General features: G+C 41.1%; 1 protein-coding gene across 2 annotated transcripts in view; it reads right to left on the bottom strand.

Moving 5' to 3' along the window:
• The window catches only part of Nr6a1 (nuclear receptor subfamily 6 group A member 1), a 185656-nt gene that overhangs the window by 12747 nt on the left and 154240 nt on the right, over positions 1-18669 (bottom strand). Inside the window, exons 5-8 of one of the 2 annotated variants that reach the window (XM_028754692.1) lie at positions 14864-14919; positions 8752-8906; positions 6306-6530; positions 3690-3944 (exon numbers count right to left, since the gene is read on the bottom strand). In XM_028754692.1, coding sequence (XP_028610525.1) covers positions 3690-3944; positions 6306-6530; positions 8752-8906; positions 14864-14919 — 691 coding nt within the window. Of the gene's footprint in view, positions 1-3689; positions 3945-6305; positions 6534-8751; positions 8907-14863; positions 14920-18669 lie in introns of both variants that reach the window. The other variant, XM_028754693.1, reaches the window with a different exon arrangement.

The following is an 18669-nucleotide window of genomic DNA, read 5'->3' as shown; positions in this document are numbered from 1 at the left end:
CTTTGCGGGCTAGCCGGGTCAACAGTGTGTGTTCCTGACCACCCGGGGCAAAAAACTAAAACCCTTTTTTTAAAAACAAAAAAAAAAAAAAAAAAAAAAAAAAAAAACAATAATAAAATTGGTGCAACAAACCCTGTTGGTTGTTTAACATTCGCAGTGTCTCTATTGTTGTCATTCTTCTGTAAGAAGGAGCAAAATGGCTGTGTTTCCCCAGCTGGAGAACTAGTACCCATTAAAGTCCATCTAACTCAAAGCATCTTCTCCAGGGAGTGAAAGGGTGTTGATTAGGGCTAGGAGCAGTCACTGGCTGGTGCTACAATCTGCTTTAAATCACATTTGTCTAGCTCTCTGTCTGATAACAGTCTGATGAGGAGTAGGCACCATAAACTTGATTCAGTATTGAGAAGAGAAAAGGAGCTGGCCATGCATCACCTGGGAAGCCTTTTCCTGACAGCAGGCACTCACACTCAGAGCTGTGAAGAAGCAAAGGCTGCCTGGGGGAGTGGGAGTGGTACAGCAAAGTAGGGAAGAGCTATGGCCAATTAGACTCCTCACCCTGGAATTCTAGCAGCAAGGGGATGCTTGGCAGTGATTAACCTAACCCCAGAGGCTCAACTTCCAGATCTGACAACCTCCTTGTCCTTCCTGTATGCAACTCAGACTTCAAGACACTCATGCCAACACAGAATGGCTTTTATCACCCACCATGTTCTTCTCAGGGCTTGGTCCTAGCTAAGACAACTTGGGCCCACAACTTTCCTTACTCAGAGTCCTCCTGAAGCCACATCCCTGACATCCCTAGCTTGGTGCTGCCCTCTATTCCCAAGTCACTGTTGCGTCACCCCGCCTTGTTTTCCTCTCCATGGATATGGAGTAGCCTCTCACTCAACCGTGGTCTATTCTTGCCCACACCAAACACTTTCTCTAACGCAGCCTGTCCAACACATCAAATCCAAAGTCTTCTTTTCTTCTTATTAAAAAAACAAAAACAAAACCAAAAAAACCAAAGAAGGTGGTGGTGTACATCTTTAATTCCAACACTCAGGAGGCAGAGGCAGGAAGAAGAGCTCTCTGAGTTTAAGGCAGCCTGGTCTACAAGAGCAAGTTCCAGGACAGCCAGTATGCTACACAGAGAAACCCTTTCTCGAAAGACAAACAACAAAAACCCTCAAACAACAACAAAAACAACCACCCCCCCACCCCCCAAAGTTTCATGCAGTCTAGGTGGGCCTCAAACTCATGCTCTTCCTAACTCCATTTCCAAACGTGCTGGCATTACAGGTATGTACGTTTTCAAGTGCACCTCTGAGAACTGCCGTGTCTATACTTTTGTCTCCATTCACTTCTCTTCCTTCAGTTTTCTGCTCCCTATATCCTAATACTCAGGAATGATTTTGGAAACATATAGTCACCTAAGATTATTTTTAGGTGATCCATCCTCCCTCCCTCCCTCCCTCCCTCCCTCCCTCCCTCCCTCCCTTCCCCATCTCTTTCTAGGCAGGGTCTTACTGTGTATCCTCGGCTGTTCTGGAACTCGCTCTGTAGAGCAGGTTAACCTTGAACTCAGTGTTTGCCTGCCTCTGCCCAGTTCTAGGACTAAAGACATGAGCCACCATGCCCAACTCTTATAAGAGTCCTTTTAGTCTCCTGACTTCATATTGCCCTCTATACTGTACTTAGAAAATTCTCACTTCAAAATGCAGCTCAAATCTCTATTCTTGTGGTAAGCCAAGTATGCAAGTACAGCCCTTTCCCTTAGTCAGTGTTTAAATAATCCTTATACCCTCTGAAATTTATTCAATATGACCTTGCATTATAGACTGTATCTGCTACTATAAAATAAGAATTGGAACTTAAACCATGTCTAAGCTAGGTGTGGTACTCAGAAGATTGAGGAAGGAGAATTCTAAGTTTGAAGTCTGCCTGGGAAATTTAGTGAGATCTTATCTCAAAATAAATGAGAAGGGGTTGGGGATGTCATCTCAATGATTGAGCACTTACATAGCACTTGTAAGACCCTGGGTTTAAATCTATGGAACTAGACATTAAGGGAGGGAAAGAAGCAGAGAAAAAGGAACGAAAAACAGATACTTTATCTATATGGCTTCTGTTCCTAGAAGGCTTGTCCCCAACACCAAACATATGTAATCCCTGCAGAGTATCTGCTTGGAAAACAGTTTATGCTTCAGGGAGCAGAACTTAGAGACTGATCATTCTTCTACTTCTTCTTCTTCTTCTACCACCACCACCACCACCACCACCACCACCACCACCACCACCACAGGTAGTCAGTCCCAGGAAGAGCTAGTAGATCCCAGGCAAACAGGGAAGCTGGACTCTCTGAGGCCAAGTCTAGAAACCAACAGTATTACAGCAAGCTTACTGCTATCCAAACAGCTGTTCAATCCAAAGTTATGAGCTAGAGCCAGAAATCTGATATAAACAATAAATTAGAGACTATAGACAAGGGGTTAGGTCATCTGTTTATAGGACAATATGTCAGGTAGGTGCACCCTAAAGACAGTAAGCACAGTAATGCTAGAAAAGCAAGGGAGAGAGCTAGTTTCTAGATTCTCACTCAGCTGTACGCAGAGCTCCTAATGGCCTTGAAGCTTTGCTCTCTCCTTAAGTGTGGGCCTTGTTTTTATGTAATATATAGGATGGTGGGAACTGATGCACCCCCCAACCTGTGAAGAGAATTATAGAAGCTAGTACCCTATCTTCTCCATATCTCATTTATCCTTGTTCTGAGTACCTTTAAATCATATAACTTCTATTATTTAAACTGTCCAAAAAAGGTGGTTTATTGAAATGTATATTTAAATGTGAATTAAGCTATATAAGATATTCCATATGAATAAATTAATATAAGCCAGAGAAATTACTGAAAGAAATACTTGTCTTAATTTGGGGATCAGAAATCAAGGGTCTCATCTGCTCTAGATCTTCAAAGAAAGTGAGTGAAGTAGAATTTGGACAGGTTATGGAAACAGCATGGAGGAAGAGAGCTGTTCTAGAGAAGGAGTGAGAGATGCTGGTCAGCTATAAGAGAACCTTAAGGCAAACAACAGCCAGGAGCCTGCTTGGTCAGTCTTATGCTCTAATATTTCACTGTGCCTCGGGTACCACAGCAGAGCCTAAGCAGTCAGGCAGGCTGTAGGGGTGGGGATGCCAAGTTGTGGGACAAGCTCAAGGCTAGGCTGTAGACTGAAATCTAAACCCCTTAAGGACTGGAGTCTATGAACTTCAACTTCCTCATCCTAAACAAGTACAATGGCACCTATGCTACCACGAGCTGTGAGAGTATCAGTAATATAAAGCTGCCTTCAACTGATACCAAGATGACTTCCAAGTCCCTTAAGGTTAGAATTTAGATTTTTTTTTTTCAGATATACCATCCTACTAATCTAGATAAACACTTAAAGCACTAGCTTAGCACTCTTCCAGTCTGACTGCATGGCACTCACTCGCCATCCTCGCTTTGTGGGAGAGGGACTTACTGTACGACCTAATCTACCCATTTAGAACCTATGTCTGGCTGACAACACAAAGCTAGTATGTGACAGGGTAAGGGTTACAATTTAGGTCTGTGGGACTTAATGCTCCTCCTTTGGAGGCTAGGCAGCCTTGCCTCACACGGAGGATGGTAGTTTGGTTATTCTGGATAGCTCCCCAGTCAGCGCTCTCACCTGTGTAGTTCTTCGTCAGAGGGTGAGTACTTGGCAGTGACATCAGCCAGCTCCCCAAAGATCTGCTTGCTGTAAACGGTGAGGGACGAGAGCAGGATTAGCTCCTGCCATGTAGAGCTCAGGAGGCACGTGTAATCCTTGATTGAGAGCTCGCAGAAGAAAGGCAGCTTCTTGATCCAGGCAATCTGCCTAAAGAGCAACTCATCGGCCAGGCGGCAAAGCAGAGCAAACAGTTCTGCCTGTGTCACAGCATACCTGGGGACAGGGACAGGACAGAGTCACTTCTACCAGCCAGAGAGTGAGGCTAGGACGCACAGGAAAGGGTATTCCTTGGTAGTAGGCCTCTTGCCCTTGACCATAGATTTCCATTTTCACTCAACTTCTTATAAAGTTGTAGGGATGAGGCCAGCAAAAAACTGAGGTGGGGAAGGGGAGAGGGCACAATGAGATGATCTGGTGAGAAGAGGCTGCTGAGGGGAAAGGGGGCTTAGAAACTTCTGGAATTATGAGGAAATATCACTCTTAATGGTGGTGTTCTCTGATGTTTCAAGTCTTAGAAGAAATTCTTACTCATTCTTGTTCTAATTTTAGCAATCTAAACTTCAATGGGGTGAGTCTAGAGCATACTCAGTATAAGGAACAACACCTACATATGCAGGAAAACAGAAACAAAACCCAAAGCCAAACATGCCCAAGGTCCAGAGGCAGAAGAGATGCTGAGGAGAACAGAGGCATTCAGAAGCCTTTCCTGTTCTCACTGTGCCCCCTGGTGGTGACGGTCCAGGAACCAGAGTTGCTCAGCCTTTCCTATAAACTACTTCTGTAGCCCAAGGTGGGTCTCTGAGTCTCATTTTCACTCTTCTCAAGGTCCATGTTCCCCTTGCCACCCTCTTCCTCATACACTATAGACAAAAGCTTTGTGAGATCCTTTCTGTAGGTATTTAACCTGTAGGTATTTCTGAAACTGGAGCCTAGTTTAAGATTTCAGGATACCCTCTGGGAGGCATTAGATTAAGATTCTAGCAACCCAGAAGAAGCAGCGAGGACGACCCCCAGACGGACCAAACCCACGCACTGCTGTATACCCGCGTTCAGCGCCGACGTCCCCTGCCGCCTCCATGCCCAAAAGAAAGGCTGAAGGGATGCTAAAGGAGACAAAGCCAAGGTGAAGGACGAGCCACAGAGAAGATGTGCAAGATTGTCTGCTAAACCTGTATTCCAAAGCCAGAGCCCAAGCCTAAAAAGGCCCCTGCAAAGAAGGGAGAGAAGGTACCCAAGGGGAAGAAGGGGAAAGCCGATGTGGGCAAGGATGTGAATAATCCTGCAGAAATGGAGATGCAAAAACAGACCAGGCACAGAAAGAGGAAGGTGCCGGAGACGCCAAGTGATGTGTGTGCATTTTTGATAACTGTGTACTTCTGGTTACTGTACAGTTTGAAATACTATTTTTTATCAAGTTTTATAAAAATGCAGAATTTTGTTTTACTTTTTTTTTTAAGCTATATTGTTAGCACACAGAACACTTCATTGTTGGGGGGGGGGGAGATCATGTGTCACTAACAAAACATCCCCCAAGCTGGATTGAGGACGAAAACTTCTTTCCTCGATCATTTTGAAAGGCTTCTGTTGGCTTCCAGGAGAGACGTCCTGGTCTTGACATAGGTGGCCACCAAGGCACAACAAATTGCCTTGTGGTCTGGGAAACTCTAAATTCATTCTTATATGCTCTTCCCCCGTACCATCAACAGACTTAATTCCCTTAAGACCAGAGACCTGTTGGAACCTGGCCCCCAAAATTGGTTTTCCAGTCTATTGGGCGATATGGACTTTACAGTGACATCACTGAGTGTTCTCGGAAGAGCACTGGTTCCTTTTATAAAAGATTGTGGATCTACAGATTGATAATTCTGCCATGTTCATTTCCTGAAAGTCAGGGTCGGCTTGTGAAAAGTTGTTAAACAACATCCTTAATGTGAACTGTCAACCCTCACTCTAAGCTACTCCCCGTTTTCAAAGCGTTGAATGAAGGTTTCATTGGGTTTTATAGTGGCTTTCTGATTTCGGTAGTCTATACAAGAAGGGAATTTGGAAGTTCTTGTATATTGTTGATTGTCTGCCCATGTCCTGCCTGAAATACCATGATTGTTTATGAAAAGTATCTTTAATAAAGCTGATTACAGTTAAAAAAAAAAAAAGGTTCTAGCAACCAATGTTTTCTACTCAAGTAGAACTAAATGCAGACTGAGATGTCTTCCACGTATTCAGGCCTACACCAGAGGCTGTCAGTCATGGTCCTATTGGCTAGGGATATAGACAGGTCAAAACCAGTTAGGGGTTGAATGATTTAAAAACCCTAGGCCTGACAGAGAGCCTGATTTTGTGCCAGAAGGCACAAGAGAGAACATTCCAGGGCTTGGTTTACTTAGACCCAATGAGAAATGAAGGCCCTGCTATCTCAATTTCACAGGGACTGAAAAGTAACCTGACTTCTCTGAGAAAATATTATTAAGGAAACATGAAGGACCGAAGCCTTCAGTGATAAAGCTGGGATACAAGTGATGCATAGTAGGGACATTTTGAGACTACAAGGGGCCAAATAGGACAGAATTCACTCACCCATCTTCGATCAACATAGGTGTGCCCAATGGCTCCAGGTCTTCAGCTGACATCAGCTGATGAATCAGACTGTAGGACTGAGGGTCCAGGCTTCGAGCTTGTGGGGGCAAAAGTGGTGAATGGCCAGAATAGCTAAAAAGTTGTGGTATGTATTGATAATGTGGAGGCACCGACATCCCCATGTACTGATCCCTAAATGCCATGAATCCATTTAGTTCCACAGACCTACTGGAGAGAAAAACTTCACATCAGGAAAAGCCATGGCAGGTTGAATACCTGCTCAGTGAAAATAAGTTGGAGATGAGTTGTTCTCTGGTCATGAAGTCTGTGAATAATCAGGGTATGGAACAGAATGAAAGGTTACATACATGTCTATGCTATTAAATTCCACCTACAAAACAAGGATTCTCTGTGGGCTCACCATGTGACCAGCAGAATAGGGAGATATAAGTAACTATGAATTGGATGAAGTCTTTGTACTGATGTCACACCTAGCACCTTGCTCATGCTAGGCAGGTGCTTTGCTACTGTGCTATATACTAGCTCTCTTTTAACATATTTTGGGACAGGGTCTCACTAAGTTGGAGGGCTAACCTTGAATTTACTTTGTAGCTCATGAGCCTCAGCCTCCTAGATAGCTGGGACAGTAGATCTTCATCACAAGGCCCAGCTTCGAAGAATTTTTAATATATACTAGTAATTTATGGTGACAAAAATGTATGCTATTACTGTTGTTTTACTGTTAGGAAAACAATGGCATAGGATAGGCTAAGTGGACTTAATTAGTCTAAAACCCTAATCTAGTGTCTAGCACGGAGTATATCCTGAGGTCCGTAAGTCCCTAACTATTAAAAAGAAAGAACAGGGATACAACTGAATGGAATAAAAAGCTCTAGTTGCCTCTGAAGAAGATTGTTCCCTGTTTCGTCTCCTTCAGAGAAACCTAACCATTTTCCCAATTAACTATAAAAAATATATCTATATGTGTGCAAGAGTGCATGAGTGAGTGAATACCCCAATGCACGTGTGGAAGGACAACTATGGGAGTTCTCGTCTTCCACCATGTGGGCTCTGGGTTGTCTCAGGTAGTCAGGGTTGGAGCAGGTGCCTTTACTTGATGAACTACCTCACCAGCCTGTTGCTAATTAACATTTTAAAAATCACTTAGCTTTCCTGGATGTATCTCCTATAACTGAGTTTGGAAAACTGCACCTATAGGCCATATCTAGCCCAGGATCTATTTTTGGTAAATTAAGTTTTACTTGAATAAAGCCATACTCACTGCTTTATATAGGGTGTATGCTATGCTGCTTCTGAGCCACTAAAGCAGAGGTGGGGAGCTGGGACCCAGGCCAGGCTTACAAAGTCTAAAATAGTAACTAAATGACCTTTAACGTTTTTATTTATTTATTTGTTTGTTTGGAGACCAGCTCTATGAAGCCCTGCTTGTCCTGAAATGACCTTTTTAAAAAAGAGAATTTCTTTCCTTTATCATTTGTGTATGTGTTTGTGCACATTGTATGTAGGCCTGAAGTTGACATCAAATGTCTTTCTCAACCTCTCTCCACCTTATGCTTTTGACACAGGGTCTAACAGGACCTGGAGCATATTCATTCAGCTAAGTTAGCTAGCCAGTGAGCCCTGGTGATCCTCCTGTTTCTCTAGTACTGAGGAGACAAAAATCCATTTGTTCCTCACACACCTAGCTTTTATGTGGGTGCTGGGGATTGAATGCAGGGGCCTCGCACTTGCAGATCAATCACTTTAACCAACTGAGCTATCTCCACAGGCTCGATCTACTCTGTGATAGTTTACTTATTTATCTATATGAGTGCTCTGTCTGCATGTTTTGTTTGCATGCTAGGAGAGGTTACTGGATCCCATTATAGATGGTTGTTAGCTACCAATGTGGTTGCTGGCAATTGAACTCAGGACCAGTGGAAGAGCAGCCAGTGCTGTTAACTTTTGATTCATTTCTCTAGTCCCCTATTGTGACAGTTCATGAAAAAAAAATCTGTTAATTTTTGTCTTATATGAAAGATTTCTGGGGTAAGGAGCCCTTCTAAGGTAGCTCAAAGCTATACTTACAACTATTAGCTAACTTAAGAAAGCATGATTCCCTCAAGAGGCTTTAATCTTGAATTCCACAATAACAACAACTCTGGCAAGTCAGAAAAACTGTAGCTTAGTTCAACAGTCTATTGAAATGTTACTGCTAAATGAAGTGGACATGCACAGAAGTGGCATTTAGCAGTCTGCAAAAGAGATGGCTGATGTTTTGTTTTGGTCTTTGTTAAAGACCTGACCTTACACCATCTTGAGCCTGAGGGCCCAAGGGCATGAAGGCTGAGACAGTTGGGCAGAGGAGTACTCTACCAGCAGTTATTTGGAGGATTACTCATTGTATGGGACCTAGATGATGATACTGGGTTTGGTTTTAGCTCACCTGGATGACAGTGTGGAGCCTGGTGAGGGCTGGTTGCTCTCTGAAGCCCTGTTCCCAGGGGAACTGTGGTCGCTGTCACCATGGTTGCTCCAGTGATTGGCTTCTTCCTCAAACTCCTGTCCAGACATGATTCTTTCAATTTCTTCTTCTGATATCTTTGACAAGAAATGGATACATGTTAGCTTTGGTGCCACAGATACCTTCTGTTCTCTCTTTAGGAATCAGGGTTTATACTCAAGGTCTCTCATAATTGTCAGACTTCGTTGGCTATGCCCAGTATATTTGGACACAATCTAGGAAGCATGGTTTATTACTACTTTCCTCTTGGCCATTTACTTTACCTTCAAGCCACTTTTGAGTCTTCACTTTCCTAACTGAAACTCCATTGCCAATGACAATCTCCTACTTGCCCAATCCAATAATAAGTATTCTCTCCTTTGTGAAATTATCTGTTATTTACCTATCCATAACTATGTAGATTCTGAGAAAGGAAGTACAGTATTGTGGTTAATGGTTTAAATTCTGGAGGCAGACCTGTGTTCAAATTCAGAATATACCACTTGTAGCACAATCTTGGGAAAGTTACTGAATTATCTGAAGCCAAGTACCTCTATCTGTTTGGTAGATAGAACAAAAGCCCTACTTCATTTGATTCTTGTGAGGATTAATCAAATAAGATACTTAGAAAAGGGCCTAACAAGAGTAACAACTCTGGAAGCACTGAGAATCAAAATATCATCATTTTGGGGTTTTTCTTTCTTTTGAAAGAAGGTCTTGTTATAGTGCCCAAGCTTCAATTCCTAGATTCCTACTTTACTCTTCAAAGTAGCTCAGACTATAGGTGTGTGCCACGATACTGGGCTGTCATTATTATAGAACACTTACAGTAACAAATTACAAAACATCCTCTGTAATACTTAAGACCACAATAGGACCTAGAAAAGAAGTACTCAATAAATGGATATTGAGTAAGTAAGTGTTTATTTGTTAAGTACTAATATGTACTTTCATATGGATTTTTTTTAAAGAAAGATATCCCCAAGTCTATTAAATAAAACTTGAGGAATCACAGCTTACATTAAAGTCATATCGTGAGCCTAGATGTGGTCAGGGGTATAAGGAAGGAATAGAAATGTTAGTAATCAATACGGTACTCCATAGAGAACAAATTATCTTTGATACAGTTTCTAACCTAGGGTTGAAGCCTATCTAGTCACAGTCAACACAGCAAAGTACTAAGGAGGAAGAGCCAGAGGAATTTTTATATGTTGTTTCTATGGAAACCTCAAAGGCCATTTTCTCCCAGGCCTGTCTGGCTCAAAGTTGCATATTTATCTGCACTAGTAGTCTCTGAGAAAACCCTTAACTGTTATGATCATAAACAGAAGCTTTTAGAAATCTAAGCTAGCAGGACCAGTGAGAGGGCTCAGCAGGTAACGGTGCGTGCTCTGCAAGCCTGAGGACTTGAGTTCCACCCCTAGAACCTATAGAAAGGTGGAAGGGGAGATCAGATTCTACAAAGCTGTCCTCTAACCTCCAACAATGAATTATGAACTATGCTTAAACACACATATCACACATGTGAGCATGCATGGGCACACAAGTGTAAAAACATACATAGAAATAATAAAAGTTAAAAAAAAAAGAACCAAATGTTAATGAGATTACAGGGTAGAAAGATTTAACTAGCAGATAAACAAAGGAGTTGGTCTGAAATCGTTTGGTGTATACATTAAAGTGGAGTAATTGTTTCTGAAAATTACGTCATAAATACATAAAAAACAAACTCCAGCTTTTCTTTTAAGGGTCCTTAGTACTCTGAAATAATTGCAGACTGACTGATGGTGGTGACAGCAAGAACAGAGCTTGAAGGGCATGAGACAGACTGGCTGGGTGCAAAGAGCTGACCCATGAAGACAGTTCACTCCAGCTGGGAGTTGGACCATTGCTCTCCTGTAACCCCATGGTGCAGGACTGTGTGCAATCACGGATACACCGACAACATGGAGGACAGAACTTGTTGGGAATGCTTAACCTGGTTCAGACTTCATTTGTTATTTCCCAGTTAGATGCTTCTGGGCAAGTCAAGTCCCACAAGCTGTCTGTGTTTCAGTTTATCTGCCTGCAAAAGAGGTAATATTATTTTTTTGTAGCTCTCATGGCTATCACACTGCAGCTAGAGCAAAGAAGTATGCAGGTCAAAGTCAGACAGACTTGGAAGTTAACCCAAGATAAAGTTATAAAATATTACACAAAATATTTTTTCAATAAAATGAAAACCCCATCTCTCCTTTATTAAGAACAGCTAAACACAAGCTGGGCATATGCACACACCTTGAACCCCAGCACTCAGAAAGCAGAGGCAGGTGGACCCAGTTGAGAACTTACAGATCACTGCTCTAATACATCATTAATAAATAGGGAGAACAAAACAAAACAATATGTCCTATATAAAAAACAAACACAGCAGCAAATGGAATGGCTTTTCTGAGCATTGGTGTCTCAGTTCTGAAAGGAACAGTTTACACTTCTATGAGCTGAGAGTGCCCTGGCAGAGCAGACTCACACAGCACTAAGAATGCATCAGGTACTACTAGAGCTGTGACCCTTTAATACAGTTCCTCATGTTGTGGTGACCCAACCATAACATTAGTTTTGCTGCTACTTTATAAGTGTAATAATTTTGCTACTATTATAAGTTATAATGTAAATATCTATGTTTTCTGATGGTCATAGGTGACCCCTGTGAAAGGGTGGTTCAACCCTCCCAAAGGGGGAGGGGGTCACAACTGTACTAGAGGATTTTTTTCTTCATTGTGAAAATATTTAAGAATTTTCCACAGTAGATGATCTATTACACCTAAATATGAAAAGAATGACTAGGGTCAGATATGAAAGATCCAAAGCTAGTGCCAGATGTTGAATATTGAAAGATTTTCCTTTAAATTCAAGAGCAGAATAAAGGTGCCTACCTCAGTACTCTTATTGAATGGAATACTGGAAATCCCAGCTCAAGTAATTAAATAAGAAAAAGAAATGCAAGGCATCTAAACAGAAAGAAGTTAATTATCTGTGTTCACAAAGGACATGAAGTAGAAATTTCTTAAGATCCTATAAAAATGTTAGACCTAACCCATAAATTCAACAAAGTTGTAAAATATACAGCCAACATAAACAAATTCCTTTGCCATATGCTATCAATAAACAATCTAAAGAATTTTAAAGAAAATTCCACATAGAATAGCATACAAATGTAACAGAGTTATAAGAGGATAAAAGACCTACACAGTGAAAAACATAAAATGCCACTGTCACAAATTACATACGAACATATCTGTGGACCAGACAACTTAAAACTAAAATTTAAAAAGCATCCTAAAATCGATATGCAAAAAGACTCCAGGCAGCCAAGATAATCTTAAAGAATGACGCAGCTGGAGGTTACATACTTCCTGATTTTAAAGCATACTTCAGAGCTACAGTAATCAAAACATGGTGTACAGATTTACACCTCAATAAACTACACTCAGAAGTATATGGTCAAATAATATTCAACAAAGGCACAGGACTACACAGTAGGGAAAGAATAATCTCCTCAACTAACAGTGCCAGGCAAACAGCAGTTATGTGTATGCAGGCTGGAGTAAAGCAGGAAAAAGAGAGCCTTCTTGTCTTACACTACACATAAAGGTCAACTCAAAGTTTATTAAATGTAAGGTCTGAAACTGTAAAATTCCTGGAGGAAAACACAAGAAAAATCTTTTAAGGAGGGCCTTGGGAACAATTTCATGGATAAGACATCAAAAGCCGGCTGGTGAGATGGCTTAGTATTTAAGAGATCCTGAGTTCAATTCCCGGCAACCACATGGTGGCTTACAACCATCTATTGGGAGATCTGATACCCTCTTCAGGCAGGCAGATGTATATGCAGCAGAGCACTCATACATTAAATTAAAAAAAAAAAAAAAAGACATCAAAAGCTCAGGGAACAAAAGCAAAACTAGAGAAGCTGGACTGTGCCCAAGCTCCTGCACAACCAACAATCAACCCTTGAAAGGCAGCCTGTGCAACCAGAAGAAAGGAGCCAGCATCTGCAAGAATGGTGAATTCAACAGATAGAGTTTTTGGTCCTGCTAGATGAAAGAACTCCAATCTGCTGGGCACAGAGTTAAAGACACTGATATTAAAAATTAAGAGAGCACAATGACTAAAGTGTTTGCTGTGCAAGTAAAAGGGTATGACTTCAGATCCCCAACAGCCACAGAGAAGCCAGGTATAGTGATGTGTCCCTGTAATCTTAGTGCAGGTGCATGCCTGGGCTCTGGTCAGGCAGTGTAGCAGCAATAGCAGGCTTGAGGTTTAGTGAAAGACCCTGTCTCAAAAATAAGGCAGTGAAGCAAATAAAGACATCTCAAACTCAACCTCTGTCCTCTACAAGTGCCTACATGGACGACAGCACCCGCTCCATGCATGGAAGAGAGAGAGAGAGAGAGAGAGAGAGAGAGAGAGAGAGAGAGAGAGAGCAAGCAATCACATGTTGTTTTTAGTATAGATTAAAATAAATTAATTTTCAAGAGATAAATGATAGGCATAAAATGCTTGATTAAACCAATCAAAACAGTAAAGTTAGAAGTTTCATACAAATATGTACACCCTGGTTTTAGTGCATTGTGTATATTCCCACAGCAGGAAATTTCCCATATGTCAGTACATATCTCTGGGTTCTTGTCTTTCATTTGCTTATACTTAACTGAAGAAATTCTATTAATTTTCTTATGAACTATCTCATGGTTCTCTTTCCCCCTTCTGATCTGTGCTCATTGTCCTACTTCAAACTATTACTTGTATCTCTTTGAATATGTGCATCTCTCTGCAAATCCATTTTAAACCATTCCCAAAGTATTTTTTTCTGAAATGCAAATCTCTATATGGCACTCTCCCTTATTTGCAAAAGTGATTGATTCTTGGCACACAGCAAAAATTCACAAAATTGAGCTCAGCTCTTCATGTGCTTGGGAATTCATTTGATGAGTGTATCATAAAATATTCCCTTAAGTCATGAGGCTCTTCTGCTAGCAAGTAGGAACAGGAAGTGCAGGCTGGTCCCACAAACGCTTTACTTAGGAGACACGGTAAAGACAACTGAGGTCATTCTTTAGAGAACTAATCAAAGTTCAAGGACTCTGCCTTATTTGCTGCCACTCTACAACACGTGTGTAATGCTCCAGTTTCATTGAATTCCTCTGTGATTCTGTAAGGATCTGTCTGTGGGTCATTTCAGTCCATTCTCTCTAGCTTTGATAAACCTTGCTTAGCTTCTTAACACACCTACTTCTTCATTCCCCTTCAAGAATCAGTTCAAAAGCACCTTCAGGAACCATTTCTTGAGTGTTTCCAGCCTCTAAAAAGAACAGAAGCTTCCCTGGGCATCTTCTTTGAGCTCTCATCGTACCTTGGTGTCTATCTACCATCTGTCTCTCTCATTAGACAGTATATAGCCCACAGTATATAGAGCAGCAGAGTAGGAACTTGGTAGATACCTATGGGACAGACTGGAATATTATTATTCCTATTTTACAACTAAGAACATAAACAACAAGGTGGTTTTTGCCAATTTCTGGCAGGCTAAGTTACCTATAACTTTAAGTGATGGCTCAAAGTGGAAGAATAACTTTTTGAATGGTTTAGAATCAGAATTGAGTTCATTGCCTATGAAATTTTAGGAAACATTGAGGGGTCATAAGAGGAGCTTGAATCCATTAACTCCAACAGTTAAAACTTTAAAAGTGGGGGATGGAGAGATGACTCTGTGGTTAAGAGAATGATCTTTCAGAGGACCCAGGTACAAGTCCCAGCACCCACATAGCAGCTCTGTCTGTAATTCCAAAATCTGGCACCCTCACCCAGACATGCTTGCAGGCAAAACACCAATGCATATTATTAAAAAAAAAAAAAGACTTTAAAAGTGTTTTCACATTCAGATTATAAAAGCAGTTTTTACCAAAGTGAAAGCAAAGATGGCAGAGGAGAAGATCAAGGTAAACAGCTACAAGAGCATTTACATTATTACCAAGCTTCTAGAACACACTAAGAGAGAGGGTATAGGACTTACCTGAACTGGTCCAATGCTCTTGTTCCGGCCTCCAGGCATGCCATCTTCCCTGATAGCTAGAAGGAAACATAAGACAGTTAGAAGCACACTCAAGGTTGTTTATGAACAAAATGAAAACTTATCTGTTCCAGCACTCTGTAAGGCAGAGACAGGCTGATCTCTGTGCCTTCTAGGCCAGCCTACATAGTGAGTTCCAGGACAGCCAGAGCCACATAGTTAGACCCTGTTTCAAAACCAACCACCAACCAACCAACCAACCAACCAACCCACCAACCACCAACCATCCACCAACCTACCACCAACCAACCAACCAACCAACCAACCAACCCACCCACCCACCAACCACACATACATACATGTGGCTAAAAGTAAAATGTAGTAAGTAGTGAAACTAAGATTTAAACACAGGCTTTTCTAGACCCATAGTGTACTTTATTACTGTAAGTTGCCTCATAAGCAGCAGATACTTTTGGATCCCCAAGGCTTAACTAGATGTATATTATACATACTGTACACATTCAAGATATTCAGCAAAAATGCTGACATTGTTAACAAGTCCCAGTTACAAATATCCCTCCAGAATATGGCACATCTTAAGACTGAGGGACATTTTACAGGGAGTTTGGTGGGAGAAGAGAACAATGCCTACATTGCAGTATAAAATATATTTCATTCTTTTCCTAAGTTTAATTTAAAGGATCAGGACAAGGTTTTGGTTTTATTTATTTATTTCATATTGTTGTGTTTCTGGGACTTGAACCAAGCAGTTCATACATGCTAAGAAGCACTCTGCTATCCAGGTAGATGCCCAACCCTGGAGAACATAGCTTTTAATTTTTAGTTTTTATTAGTTGGAACATTGGCCTCACTAATTTCTCCTTAGAAAAGTAGGAAGTTGAAGCTGAAGGAACACACACACACACACAACCTGGTGCCCATGGAGGTCAGAAGAGGCATCAGATCCTCAGGAACCAGAGTTAGAGATAGTTGTATTCATCATGTGGATACTGGGAACTATCTGGGTCCTCTGGAAGAGCATAATGTGCTCTTAACCATTGAGCTGTTTATCCAGCCCCCAAATGATACTTAGGTGGGGGTGGTGGTGTTATTATTTTATGAATATAGGGGTTTTGCCTGCACATATGTTTGTGTACTAAGTGTACCTGGTGCCTAGGGAGGCTGGCAAACGGTGCTAGATACACTGGGACCAGAGTTTCAGACAAACAAAACAATATCAACAACCATTATTACTATTATTATCATTGTTTTGGTTTTTTATTAATCAATTGATCAATCAATTAAAAATTTAAAGATAATCTTATGTAACGCAGACAGGCTGTGAACTTGCTTTGTAGACCAGGTTGGCCTCAAACTCCTAGAGTTTTTGCCTCCCAAGTGTTGGGATTAAAGGAGAACACCTTATATATAGTGAGTGTGAACTGGAACTCCTTTTTGCCATCTCTTCCTATGTGCGGCATTATAGGCAAGGCATGTATCACTATGTTTTGCATTACTATTAATGGAGGTTCTTAATACGGGGGCACAACATAGGGAAAGGCTTCAGAAAAAGACAACTTTTGAACTGAATCTTACAGGAGGACTTAGGAAGGTAGAAAAAGATTGCTTCAAGTTTAATAAAGAGTGAACTGAAGTAGTGGTGCTCTCCCTTAATCCCAGAACATAGGAGGCAGAGTCAGGCCTCTAGGAGTTTGAGCTCCAGGACAGCCAAGGGTACAAAGAGAGACATTCTGTCTTGAAAAAAATAAAAATAAATAAGTAGAAAGTGGGGGGGAAGGGAAGGAGGGAGGGAGGCAGGGAAGGAGGGAGGGAGAGAGGGAGGGAGGGAGGGAGGGAGGGAGGGAGGGAGGGAGGGAGGGAGGGAGAAGTTTACTGAAAAGTTCAAAGCCAAATGGTTAACTCAGGAGAAAGCATTCAGGGAGGATGGGTTATATGTGGGAAGAATAGTGAATAATGAGGCCAGAGAGACCAAATATGGGCAGACCCTAAGAAGCCAAGGCTGTCAGATCATGTGGATTATAGCTGATGAGCCTGGAGACAGGCAGCAATTCAGGGGAGTGATATGGTCCACTGCAGCATTTCTCAAAAACTGTGATGAGGGCTTGAAGGAAGCAGTACTAACAACAACCAAGGGTAAACTAACCCACCATGTGAAAACAAGTCTGGCTATAGTAACCTTGGGGTGGGGGTGCTACCTCAAAAGATGAGCGCTCTAAATATGACAGTTTCTGTATTAATGAAAGGTTAACAGGAGTTGCATTTTCTTTCAAGTAGACATTCTTGGTGCACCCAAAGATTACACACTTCAGAAGGAAGGCTTATCACTGGCAGATAAAACTGTGGACATACTTCAGAAGACATCTCACACTCACTGTTCTGAAGGTGAGGAAAAACTCTGCAAACCTTACTGTTGTTTAAAGGACCACTCATCTCAGAATTTAATAAGTACACATGATACTGTGTGTTAAAATACTATTATCTTGGGCAAAACCCAAGATTAGTCCACTCTCACTGAGTCTCAGAAAAATAAAGCAACAGAGATATAGAAACTCAACAGCAGAATCAGCCCTAGAATCTAGGCTTCTCCCCAGTTTTACTTCCTATACGACAAGTGTCTTATAGTAAAAATATAAGACTTTTAGATGCTATATAAATTCTTAACTATACATTTGTTCTATTGTGTATTAAAATACTTAGTTGTAGTGGTTCATGCCTTTAATCCCAGCACACAGGAAGCAGAAACAGGCAGATCTCTAAGTTCAAGGGCATACAGTGAGTTCCAAGATAGCCAGGACTACTTATAGAAATTCTGTCTTGAACACCACCCCTTCAAAAAAAAAAAAAAAAAGCTGATTTTAAAAAGAATATAAAGTTAACAATAATACTCATGAAACTGTCTTTGCCTTTGTTAAAATAAAACTTATTTCAAAGCCTATAATACACTGTCAGACAGTCTTTCATTAGATCTTACAACTCCCCATGCATTTCTCAGATGAGGCATCCAGGCAGACACCTGCTCAGAGCTGCATAGGGAAAAATGACAGCTGGAACTTCAATCTAATTCTGAAGTGCTTATTCTTATTCTTTATTCTATTATTTTTTTCTTTATAGTTTGCTGGGATGGGGTCTCATGTAGCCCAAGCTTGCCTCAAGCTAACTGTAGCTGATGCTAACCCTGAATTCCCAATTGTATCAACACACAGAGCTCAATGTTACAGGAGAGCCTCTTCTGAGGTTCTAGTCCTAGCCTATGAAAACAGAGCTGCAGCGTTTCTTTATTTGCACAGAAGCAGCATGCACACTTTTCCTATACTGGACCTCACATGTCTGTCATTCTTCAACCAGAAAATAGAGCCTACACCAAACCCCTGTTCAAAAACTGTTGGTGGCTTTTAATAGTCTAGGGGCTAAATCTGAGCTTGTCAGATTGTCAAGATCCTCTGTGATCTGTTTCCTGGGAGATTTCCAATCCTGATTTCTTACCATAAATGGGACATCTTTATCTACAGAGCCCTTTATACAAGTGACATCATTTCATTCTACTGATTCAAGTTAATATCAGCAATAGTGCAACAAATATATCAAATGCTTTTGCTATGTTTGATATACACTAAGGATGTAGCATCACTTCTATGACATTCCTGCCCAAATTATGTAACCTAAAGGAACTAACAAACTCAAATTGAAGACTAATCCATAAAATAAATCACCGACTTGATTTAAAAATCAACAATGTTATTAAAGACAAAGAAAATGAATAACCATTTGAATTAAAGGCCATAATAGAG

Source organism: Grammomys surdaster, unplaced genomic scaffold, assembly GCF_004785775.1.
Source record: "Grammomys surdaster isolate TR1022 unplaced genomic scaffold, NIH_TR_1.0 126035, whole genome shotgun sequence".
NCBI classification, from domain to species: Eukaryota; Metazoa; Chordata; class Mammalia; order Rodentia; family Muridae; genus Grammomys; species Grammomys surdaster.
The sequence above is the reverse complement of the archived record's forward strand: the minus strand, read 5'-3'. Positions and strand labels throughout refer to the sequence as shown.